The sequence below is a fragment of the Rhea pennata genome, chromosome Z, assembly GCF_028389875.1.
Source record: "Rhea pennata isolate bPtePen1 chromosome Z, bPtePen1.pri, whole genome shotgun sequence".
Lineage (NCBI taxonomy): Eukaryota > Metazoa > Chordata > Aves > Rheiformes > Rheidae > Rhea > Rhea pennata.
In genome coordinates this window covers 54,458,143-54,470,535 of record NC_084702.1, presented here as the reverse complement: position 1 = coordinate 54,470,535, position 12,393 = coordinate 54,458,143, and the positions used below count along the sequence as shown (strand labels likewise).

At 36.5% G+C, this 12,393-nt stretch overlaps 1 protein-coding gene across 6 annotated transcripts in view; it reads right to left on the bottom strand.

Annotated features, from left to right (window-relative positions):
• BDP1 (B double prime 1, subunit of RNA polymerase III transcription initiation factor IIIB) overlaps positions 1-12,393 on the bottom strand; it is a 51,256-nt gene that overhangs the window by 12,265 nt on the left and 26,598 nt on the right. For all 6 annotated transcript variants that reach the window (XM_062599774.1, XM_062599775.1, XM_062599776.1 and 3 more), the window contains 13 exons: positions 11,715-11,827; positions 10,853-11,063; positions 10,138-10,322; positions 9,233-9,446; positions 7,815-8,020; positions 6,455-6,851; positions 4,662-4,778; positions 4,349-4,385; positions 3,260-3,343; positions 2,354-2,585; positions 1,481-1,638; positions 921-1,074; positions 278-464 (listed from right to left, as the gene is read on the bottom strand). In XM_062599774.1, coding sequence (XP_062455758.1) covers positions 278-464; positions 921-1,074; positions 1,481-1,638; positions 2,354-2,585; positions 3,260-3,343; positions 4,349-4,385; positions 4,662-4,778; positions 6,455-6,851; positions 7,815-8,020; positions 9,233-9,446; positions 10,138-10,322; positions 10,853-11,063; positions 11,715-11,827 — 2,295 coding nt within the window. The remainder of the gene's footprint in view (positions 1-277; positions 465-920; positions 1,075-1,480; positions 1,639-2,353; positions 2,586-3,259; positions 3,344-4,348; positions 4,386-4,661; positions 4,779-6,454; positions 6,852-7,814; positions 8,021-9,232; positions 9,447-10,137; positions 10,323-10,852; positions 11,064-11,714; positions 11,828-12,393) is intronic.

Here is a 12,393-nt window from a genome sequence, read left to right as displayed (position 1 = left end):
AACTTCTTCCATCAAAAATCTTTAAAAAAAAATCTAACAAAATTTTGTTAGCATATATCACTTACAACCCTGAAATCCTATAAATTGAGGCTTGAGCAGAAGGGGTTTACTTCAATGATTAATTATGCCAGACAAAAAAAAAAAAAAGAGCTTTCATTCACCAGCTGAAGTAGGTCTCTAAAATGGGTGAGTGAGCACATTTGCACCGAGAACCTCTTCCTGTACAGAGTTTTAGGAACTGGGCACCGCTGGACTGTAGTAAAATTAAGTTCTTTACCTGAGTAAAGTTGATTGTATGTAGATTGTGCTCAGCAGAACTAGAATTTTGCTCAGGAAGTCTATCCACACAATTTTGATTTGGATAAAGCTCTTGTTCTAGTTCAGAAGCCTCAGGATTTGGTGATGCAATTAGAGCTTTTAATTCCCCTGAAGTTCCACAAGTGTTTCTCATCTCTTTCTCTGTTCTGAGAGATATATAGATAGTTAATTTGAAACTAAGTATATTGTCCTGTGACACGGAATAAATCCTCTATAAGCATTTATTTATTATTAAACTAATTCTGTGTGACTATGTAAGCTTAAGAGGTGCTCTGTTTTTCTGTGACTACATCCTTAACATTTCCTCTCAGATGCAGTTTTGCAAGAGACAATTCAGTAGCAAAGTGATTATTAAGAACCGAAACAGCAAACATAAGTTAATGTTTTACTTCCAAAAGCTGTGTGACAACATGCAAAAGTTTAAAAATCTTAAAAACAAAACAGTCTATACTGTAAACTTGTATGCATTAACACACACCATTGCTGTAGGCATACAGCATCCATCACATTCCATCACAGGTACGTACTAATCATGCACTTCAACTGCATGTTTTAAGAAACTTTAGGGATACATTCAATGTAAATTGATGATTTCTTCCTACCTCTCTGTTTTATCTATTTGCTTGACAAGTTCTGTACTTCCAGTTGCAAAATCATGAAAATCTAAAGAATCACCCGAAGTTGGTCTGACCTGTTCTAGTTCCTGTTCTAGTTCCATCTTCTGCATTTCTGCAGAACTCCTCAGAACTGTAGCCTCTAAAGATTTAAAAGCAAACATATAAAAAAACACATACACACATTTTACTTATAATTTGGGGAGGGTGTAAAATGGAGATATAGATGGAAGAGAAAGATGTTAATGAAAGGAAAAAACTATACTGTATTGAACTATTTCCGTCATGGTCATCCCAGTAACTTAAGGGTTTTCCAGGTAATTCAAGACCTGCACAGAAAAGTCTCTATGCAGATCTCTATACTGAAAAGTATATTTATGTATAAAGCTATAACATAAATGGATAACCTGCTGTTACAATGGTGATGTATCATCTGTGAACACCAACAGAAAGTGGAGATTGATTTTAATTTAGTTTTACTTCAGAAATAAATGTGAATTTATCACCAGAAACCATTTTTAAAACCTTAGGATAAGAGACAGGCTTACCACTTTGAACTTCCTCTACTTCTTCCACAAGTACATTTGTATTAACAGGCTTCTGCATAGTGTTCTTATTTGACCTCAGTACTCCAAAGCCTGGCTCAGACTTGAGGAGTCTACCTCTTGTCAGTCTTGTACTGTTCACCATAGGTACGGAGCTATCACTGCAGGTAAAAAGGCAAATATCATCGATATAATTCTATTCTGACAGTTAGTTGTGTGATGAAATTACTATTTTCAGCAAAGATCACTGCACAGAGAACAATGAGAGATATGGAACAGAGGTGGTAAATTCTGGTATATATATAATAAAAGAACCATAAAACTCAAAGCAAAATACTTTCATTATAATTTTTCAGAGGGGTATAATCTGATAGTTTGTTAAAGCAGTGGACTCGATTTTTCTGAAAAGGTCTTCCATCAAGATCTTTCAAAATTTACTTGTTTTTTTAAATAAAACTAAAAAAGCATGGGAGATAGTGACAGCAGCTCAACCAGTTCCTTGACATAGAATCATAGACATCTGTTTGCTCTAATCAGAGCCCATGGCAGCAGTGACATTTAAGCAATTTGTCTTGGCCTGATTAGTTTTTCAGTACTTTCAGAAAATGAGCTTGGTGAAGTAACAGTAATCCATGTGAACTAAGTTCTAATACTCCCCTCTGACCAATTTCCCCCAAATTACATGTCAACATCTCAAAAAAGTGATATGGAAAATTCAAAGAGGGCTTTTCCAGATTACATGGCAAATTATACAAGCTGAGAAAACTTCACTAAAGCAAGATGCTTAAATTCAAGAAACATGCCAGAAAGAACCTGTTAAAGGCAAGCAACGTCAGAGGATATCCCTCTCCAAAGTAGTTAAGGTAGTAATTTAACCTGGTCTCTGTAGCATTTTTCTCAAAATATTCTTCACCATCTGTTCTTGCGCCAGTGCTTTGGGGCTCTAGATTAATGTTGCTTCCATCCTCAGAAGGGAACAATTCCGTATTAGAAGTAGGTGAAGATAGTAAATACTGACAAGAAATTACACTTTGTTCTGAACAAGCATGGGTCACAAAGTTATCAGCCATGTGTAAACCATCTTGAGCAGGTAACATCTGTGTCCGTTCTGGTTAGAACAACGAACAGAATAGAAAAGCATAATTAAAAAGACTCAGGTTTTGTAACTGCATAGAGCTGTTTACAGATGATCAACTTCAAGCTTCATTTGCTAAAATCCGCTTTCTCCAAATATGCAAATTTAAATCTCAGGTAAATGCAGTCTTAAATTCACAATTTTTGTTAGTAAGGAGGCAGAAATTAACATTCACCAGGAAAGCCAATTCTAAATTCTAATTAAAACAGTCAGACAAAAGCTAAACTAAAAACTAGTAAATTCAAATTAGAGCTAATTAGGGGGATGGAAAGAAACTATTTTTCAAGCTAAAGACTACTAAATACCACCGACAATTATGGACATTTAAGCTTGGTTCTTCTCTTTTCCCTGATATATGTGACCAACACAGACTAATTCAAACATGTCCTTTCCTAAAAGAGCTTCCAGAAACATCTTTGTAGTAAAGTGCTGCAGCTAGCAGTATCCAAAACGTTGCCTCACTTATCCCAGCCAGGCAGCATTGCCTATCCTATATATTACAACTCAGCAGGACTAAATGTAGAAGAGACTCTTGACCTCCTGCTGTGCAGTAGCACGTGGAAGCAGCTTTGTAGCCACTATTCCATTCCTTCTTAGGCAAACCCATGAAGCACAAGGAAGGCTTTGTCCCATAAATCAGATCATACCTTCAGTGTTTATTTTTAACTGGAACGTTGGATCACCCATTGCAAGTAAAGTCATGGCAGCTTCAGTGCTTCCATCATTAATTCCTACAAAGTTATTCACACATAGGTTAAAAATCACAAGTATATTTACTACTAAATTCACTTATCCACATTCAAAAAGCATTTAACATCATCAGTATAATGAAGTACATATTTTTAAATTGTTGCCTTTCATGGATCAAGATACTTGTAGATAGACAGCAATTCTCATTCACTAAATCCAAATTACTGTAGAAACATTAAGCAGTATCATTATTCCCATTAACGGAAAAGAAAGAGAAAAACCTTTTAAATCAAAGACATCCATATCTGTAGAGTTGATCAGCAGTTTAGACTCCTGACTCTTAATCTCTACCCAGAATATCTCCCTTCACCTATCACTCACTAACTGGTCATATGAAACAAAACATTTCCATCTGCCAAACCCAATGTAATGAAATAGATGAACAAGAAAAAAAAATGAGGTTTCCCTTCCTTCAAATGAGACAGTAACTCAATTTCAAATGCTTCTAAGCAAAACTGAGAACATACTTAAATTTCAAAATGAAAGCTATTCTAAAAAGTAATGATCACTCACAGTTTGTAACCTATCTCATATAAAAAGACTATTTGCTTCTGCAACACTATGATCACTGTCTTCCCTTGCACATGCTATATTACTAGTTTAAGATACTACAGTCAGACACCATAGAGACAGCAATGCCAAGGTATGAATCTACTCATTCTTTGAACCATTCAGTCACACATCAAGTGAATACTGTAAGCACTTGCAAAGTTTCCTCTTCCCCTCCACAGCTAATCATGTGAAACCTGATACAAGGGACACAAAAAAAGGTATGTTTTGACCCTGAGAAATAGCTTTGCAGTGCTTGGTTTACCAAGCTGACAGAGAATAGTAAGGAAAAAATGGTTTAAGCCTCCTCCAAAACATAAACACATCTCAAATTTCATGAGCATGGTTGTGTTAAGATATATGAACTTCCAAACTTCTATCAAGATTACTTACATATCGATAAGTCAATGAACAAGATAATCTTATTTCATATCTACCTTTGTCCTCCTCCGGATTTTCAGGAATGTTTGCTTCCTTAAACCAAACAAACAAACAAAAAATTAAAGTTCTATCTAAAATGGATCTGCAATTTTAATACAATGCTTACCAGTAAATTCTCTGCCCAAAGGCTACTCTGACTTTAAAATGGTATTTTACAGGTTGAGAATTTTATTTATACAGTTTTCCTGTATCTGTGTCCCTTATATCTGTGGGGGACAGTTAAGAGTCTGTTAAGCTATGGCCATGTGGTTTTGTACCTGCTATGAAGGAAAAAAAAAAAAAAAGAGAGAGAGAGAGAGACATTCTTACAGCTGGCGAAGTGTTCACATTTTCTTCCCTCTGCGTCACTGGCTGGACAGACACTTGAGATAGACTTTCAACATCAGTAACCACCTGCACATCTGGGACATTTACAGATATTTCCAGCTGTAAAAATAATTTAATTAAAAACAATTTTAAAAGTATTTCAGTTCATCAGCCCCAAAAGAAAATCGGATGAGTAAGTTTTAGAGCACATACATACTTACCAGATCTTGAATATCTAATCAAATCCCCAAAATTAAGTCCTATACCATGTGATTTGAGAAGGAAGGAGTTATATGAACTAGAGGTATAACGGGTAACACCGTAATTGGAAGCAGACAACTGTAACACTTTATTTCTAGTTGCTTTTTATTCTACCAGACTAAGCTTTTTGGCTGATATCTTTCATGCTGGCTATTTACCTCAAAAAAGCTTTGCTTGTTTTCTCATTTTTTCTGCTCTCTAAGTCTTCAGGGAAAAAGCAGTTCAAACTTCCAAAGTAAGTTTACAGAAAATTCATACACACACAACCGACATCATGTATGTATGTAGCAAAATTTTAGCTGTACATATATAAAAAATTCACTGTGTGCAGATATGTATGTTTATATATTCACATATTTATGTGTATATGTAAAGAAATCTATATATACTTTCTCTGTGTGTGTACACGTATATATCGAAAGAGAGAGAGAGAGAATGCATGTATGATGAAGAGAAATTTTTATACAAAGTTTTGCCTGTGTTCTTTTCCTCTTTAACACCATCTTTCCATTAAGAACTTCAGTCACTTCGCATTTCAGAAACTCAAGGACTTGAAATTTCACAGAAAGGTTACACTGCTGCCAGTGATGATATTCTTATGAAAAATACTGCTCAATTTGGTCAGTTTTCGAAGGCTTGCATTTTCATGAGTTCTCAGGTATCTAATCATGTCCCTTACTTGGTTTAACACACAGGAGCGTTCAGGGTAATTTGAACATCATCCCCACACTTAACATATTCCAGATCTTCAGGATGAAGGGAATCAGCAGAGCTCTCCCTGCAACAACTTTTCTGTCTGTTACTGTTCTAGAGCTTCCCTTAGTGCTTTGACTGAGTTTTCAATTCTCCTGCTCTTTTACCTAGAGCTAACTGTTCTTTTTCTCACTTGTACACAATAAATACTGCTACGTAAGGCTGTAAGGCAGTTAAAAGATTGTTGATTGGGAAGTAAGGCAGTTAAAAGTTTCCTGATTGGGAAGTGATTCTTGACTGGGAAGTAGGGGGGGTGGGGGGGGTGCGGGTGGAGGAAGAACACACACATCCACCAAAATATCTCTCATTTCCCAACATTCAAATACTTTAGCTCAGTTGGTTAGAGCACGGTGCTGCTAATGCCAAGGTCGCAGGTTCAATCCCTGTATGGGCCACACTGAGGGGTGGACTAGATGATCTCCACAGGTCACTTCCAACCTTACCATTCTACGATTCTACAAAATGTGAAGTTCAAGTGCTCCATTTGTTACATACAGTAAACACAGGAGCCTGTGTCTACATCCAATCCCAGTTAGTAAACCAGTGAGCACCCCGCAGAGTTTTACAGTTCATAACATGAACTAGACCTTAGATTAATGACACATTTTGTTCAAAATCAAGTATATGTTTCAACTAAGCATCCTTACTACTGCCAATGCCATTCTTAATGAATTAAACTAAACTGCGGGGGGGGGGGGGGAACAGAGATGCAGTTACAAGAAAAGCATGTGTTTAAAACAAACAAAACAAAAGTACACATGCAAAAGACAGCAACATCATACCTCCTCCATGGTTTCCTCTATCTGAACAGGAACGGGTTTTGGAGATCGAAGACCTACAGGAACAAACACTGGAGCTTTGTTTACTTCTTCTGGTGCAAAACATTGAGCCGCATCATCTGGCTCAAAGTCATCAGCTGCCTCCTCCTCCTCCTCTTCTTCCTCCTCTTGCGAAGCCCGGAGAGTCACCAAGGTTGTCTTTGAACTTCTGTGCTCTTTCCCAGATCTCCTTCTATGAGCAGATTTCAGACTTTTGCCTTTAGTAATATTCAATTTAATTTTTTGTCTTTGAGTCCCCTTTTCATTGTGATCAGGCTCACATTCAGAGGCAGAAGAAGCAGTTCTTAGCTCCAAAACCCGTTTTGAGGCTATCCGTTCTGATGATCTTCTGGACTGCCTTCTGAAGTACAGAACAAAAGCGTGTTTAAAAACAATGAAACGTAAGATATTCCAAAAAAAGGAACACCACAAATCAATATAAAACAGAAAGGATCGCTATGACCAGCAAGGTGATCTAGTTACCTTCTAACAAAAGTTACTTTTTGTGAAAAATATGTCCAGACATTATTTCATTAGAAATCTTAATTACTTCATGTACGTACAAAGTACTAATTGCACATCCGTATTAAACAGTTCGAGTATTGAAAAGTCTCACAGAGCAATTTACAGAATGCAGAAATCTTTGATTGGAAAAAGTAGATTAATTCTCATTTTGAGGGACTTGGAAGTTGCATGCTTTTTATATCAGAAGAATATTTCCAGTTCTCTTTTACTAAAACTATACTAGAAACCCCAAACTATGATTTAGCTCATCTGACTTATGAGTAGAAATTAGGATTGTTAGTCAGTAACTACTTGTCTGCTCATGTTTCTCAAAGAGCAATTTCTTCAAGACTCAGTCGGTTATCAAGTAATTCCTCATTTCCCCACAAAAAAACCCAGCATCCTTGGAAAATGAGAGCGAAGAATATATAGCAGCAGACGCATCCAGTATAGCATTTTAATTTAGGACATTACCACAATGCCTTTGTCCCCAGCATGGGTACCTGCCTTTAAAATCAGAACTCCTACAGTGGCACAGTACTAGCAAGCAACAGCTAAGATGAATGATACAGAATGAGAATAGAAAGTAGAAGCAGGAACCTTGGGATGAGTTGGTGAGAGTGCTGGCTAATGTTTGCTTATTGAGAGTACAGACAGACAGAGTAGAAGGCGCAGGGTTAGCTATGTGCTCCTGGAATATGGGAGCCAAAGGACTGACATCCTGTAGTACAAAATTTTAGAACCATGGCTGATAAACAAACTTTAAAACCAAAACAAAACCAAAGCAGCTGAGCTTAAAAGTCAAAATTAGGTTTTTTACCTTGTGAGATCATCTGACATTTTCTCCTGAGAAGCAGAATGTTGAGAATCTTCTTCTTGACTCTCACTCTCTGATGAAATCTCTGGAGACTGGAATTTACTTTCTCGCCTGATTCTTTTACAGGATATTTCTTCAGAGTCTGTAAGATGATATTCTCTTGTAGCCTCTGAGAAGGATGCAGCTTCCACTAACTTACTAGAGTTTTGCTGAACAGATAAAACAATCATTACCATGTTAAGTGCCAAATATATTTTACATCTGGTTTCAGTGACAAACAGATTTAAAGAACAAAGTTTGAGGTTCTTGAACACATGCCCAATTATCACCTCTGCTGCTAGCTTAAGACTTTTTCTTTAATTTCAGACTGTAGAGTATAAAAGACCATTTCATGCCACCTGCATTCTCTGTGCTGCTAATTATCAGACCAGGTCTTTGTTGAACTTACCATGAGTAGTAGCCCTTCAGCAGCTGGAAAGAGGAACTCTTTTGTTTTCTAAAGCTACATACTAATTTAGAGAACAATTTGAGAGAAGGGAAGAGTTATTTTTTTCTGCCCTGGAAACAAGTTAGAAACAAATAGCTACCTCAATTTAGACAGCAGGGTTTGAACATTATTCAAACACAAATAGGAAGGTTTCTCAGAACACAGGCAGCATTCTATTAAGCACGATCATGTCACAAGTCATCTTCTCCTGCAGGAGCTGTAGTGTTAAAATTTTGCTCACTTACAGTGTTTGCTTTGCTAAAGTTCTTACAGAGCTATTATCACAAAAGAGTTGCTTGGGTGGAGGAAGAACTTTCATTTGAGCACACTACACAATTCTATTCAAAATGTGTAATTTTTTTAAAACATATCAGTGCAGTTCTATCAACTACGGGCACTTCGCAAAAATAATGCATTAGCTGAGAATTTCTAGTGATCCATTTAGAAAATAAGGAACAGCTTGATTCAGATACTATAATTATAGACAGAAAGAAGTAGTCTGGGCCAGCTCAGGTCTGCTCAGGGAATTTAAGAAGGAAGTCTGAACAGGCTATTCAAGCATATATCAATAACTGTAAGTATACTTCTACAGATTTTATGTAGTATTTGGTATCAGATAGCTGCCTTAATTTTCATTGTTCAATGCACAGCAGACACTAAATTTGTTGATAACAGGGTTAGCATGTATTTATGCTAATGAAGACTTCTGGCCACAAAAACTGTAAAACTTAGAAAGAAAGTACATATTAAATAATCCCAGGTTTTGGATTCTGAGTACATTTATTCAACATTATTTCCAAAGGTGAAGTAGAAAAAGAAAAGAATCACCTTAACCATTCACATCCATACACTGGGTTTCTGCACCAAAGGTTCTAAGAAGTTGAGCACAAGAACTAAAGTATAAATTGGCCCAAACTAAACATTCAAAACTTACCATTGATGCCTCTGTTTTTTCTGACAAACATTCTTCTGTATTTCTAATCTCAGCATCATCTTCATTTCTGCCTCCACCTTCTTCAGAATGATCCTTCTTTCTAGTAACTCTCATTAGGTTTGACTTTGGCTTCCAGAGCGGGTCCCTCACTTGATGCAACGGTTTTGTATCACTTGATTTACTTTTTTCACCAGCACTTAAGTTATCACTGGACCTACAAAATATTAAGAATTTAAACTTCAGTGCTCTGGAACTATCAAATAGAATGTACAAGCCTGGCTGACAAATAAATATTTAGTACATCCACCCAGAAACTGACCTACGTGACCTACCAAAAGGTAGCCTATAACATAGCCCAGAACTGTTACAAGTGAATAGCGCAATTTGCCTCATATTACACATGCATAAAAATCATTCCCTCCACCAAATCATTGCATAAATTTCTCCTGATGGGAAGGAAAAGTGAGAAGACTGAGAATACATTTAAGACAACAAGCTCATTGAGAACTGCTGTAGGTAGACTAACAAAAAGTAAACTTGTCCTTTGAAGGGTCCACATCCATAGTTTGCTGTACCTTAGGAGTGTGTTGGTAAAAAATTCAAACAGCTAAACTCTGACTGCTTGCTCCCATTGTCCTACTCCCACCTGCAAAATACCCTCCTCTAATTTTCCTCTAATGCGGAAAAGGGTCTTGAGAAATTCTGCGATTCCATTAAAAATACACTTAAAATTATGTAAGAACGCCACCTAGTGATCTCATGGCAGGTAAATATACAACTGACATAGCTCAGCCTACACTCCAAAAAGTGCTGTATGTAAACAACTATATAAATACATAAATTTTTTGTTTGTTTGTTTGTTTTGGGTCTTTTGTTTTTTAAAGTTTGTCAATATGGAACTTTACCTGTCTGTAGTATCCTGAATGCTTTCTGCAACCTCTGTAGATAGACACTCTTTTTGCTCTGTCTTTTGAGAAACTGCTGATTTTTCAGGGGAACAGAGTATTTCTGACTTCATACTTCTTATATTTGTCTCTGGACTGTCATTCTTATCTGAATTCCCCACAGACAGCAATACTTCCATGTCATCCTTAAATTTAGGGAGAAAGATAATATTAGCACAAAATACGTCAGATGTAAAATGAAGCACTGCAAGTTACAATCTAGATGTTAATTTGAAACAAAATTTTGCTCAAAAATTTTCTAGTAGTTTACAGCACCTATCACTGTTCCTTTTTTCTTTAGAGAAGACATTCACGTATTCCTTTGTGACCACCACCAAGGGGTTCAGAAGAAACCCATCAACAAAATATGCCATGCACATAACTATTAGTTATCATGTACATGACTGAAATTTTAAAGTTTAAGTGAAAAAACAGGATGAGTCTATATTTAACAAAATTTTAAAAAATGTAGACATGGAGCAGCACATAATTAAGACAGAATTTTAAAAGACCTCACATATAAGGGTGCAAGCAGGCAGCAAGAATATAATTCTCATTGGTCAAAAATTAATTCAGGGGTTGAAAACAGCAGCTTATTTAAACATTTCATAACAGCAGCTGGTATAGAGATAAATATTAGTAAGTATAGTCAGAAAGATCTAGACAGAATTCTCACTTTTGAGGAAAGAGGTTCCTCAGACTTTTCTACCATAGAGAGACACTCTCCTTTTTCTCCTTCTTCTTCGACTAGAGCAGCAAGTTTTTGCGCCACTGGAGATTCTTTTTTGCTATATGCTCTTCCGAGGTTTGGTCTAGCCCTCTGAAATCGACTCCTTAAGAGCTGTGCTGTGTTCCCCAGCTTGCCTTCTGGGGAAATGGATTTTTCACTAGTATATTTAAAACAAAACAAAAGTCACTTAACTTCAGTTGAGGGTGACAAAGAAAACATTTCCACATGCATTAAATTTTGAATCAACACTTATACAAGATGATTAGAAACTCTGATGTACCATGTGTTTTGTTTAAAAATCAAGAAAACAGCTTTTGGAACATATATATTTCCATTTTTGGCATTTACGGTTAAGATTTGACAAAGAACAAGGAAATCTCATTGTCAAAACATTTGACAGCAAAAAGAAATTTCTATTGTTAATCATACAAACACCAAAGAACCTGTGACTTGATGTATGTTTAAAATCTTATTTTAACACAAGCAATAGTAAAATAGAAGAGCACACTGGGACCAGTAAAAGACAGAACTCTGGCACTTTGCAAAATTTATGAGCATTACATGCATGATCACTATAGTGGAAATACAAACCAAACAAAAGAAAAACTTGGTCAAAAAGAGCTATGAGCTTAAACAGAGCACGACTGTACCAGATAAACAATGGCAAGAGGTTGCCTGCAGGCACTGAAACCTAAGCATTAGAGAAAGACAGGAAACAAGGAAAAAAGAATTGACATTTGCAGACATGTCTAATTTATACACCAGATGAAAAATTTTTAAACATGATTTCGCTAGATTCTAATCTCACCTGCTTTGTTTATGCAATGTATTTTCAGACATATGGGGCACCTGAGGCTCCTCTTGCTGTGCCTGTCCCTCAGTCAACACATCAGCTTGATGCAATATAACTTCATTTTCACCCTTTCATTTGCAACAAAATATAAGAATTATGCCTTGCACCATAAAAAAGGAGAATCAAGAATTTTTTTAAAAACAGAAATGTGTTTCATTAAAAAAGCAAGCATTAACTACAGATTTCAGTGTTAATTTCCTAACATGAACGCAGAAGAGAATCATGCTGTTTTACTGAGTCACCTGCCTGCATACATAACTCAAATAAAAGGTATGCAGCAAAGTAAGTTTTTTCAGTTCTGGGCTGCCTAGAATTAGCCTCTTCATCACGACCACAGGCACTGAAGCCTTATGGATAACATTTGTCTATTTATCATTCAATCAACTCTATATTACATGGAGCACTAGTGAAACAATGCATTGAGGCCTTTGAAAAAAGCTTTGGAAAACCTTTGAAATTTGGACATTTTAGAGCACAGCACAGACACTCTAGCTGTCACAAAATAACCTCGGACACAGGTTACTTAAGCTTTACTTCTGTATTTGCCACATTGGCTATGCACAGTCCATGGGCCACAGGTCTAGGAGAGACAAAGCTGAACCACAAGCAACTAACTCAGTCGGCCATGAGCAGC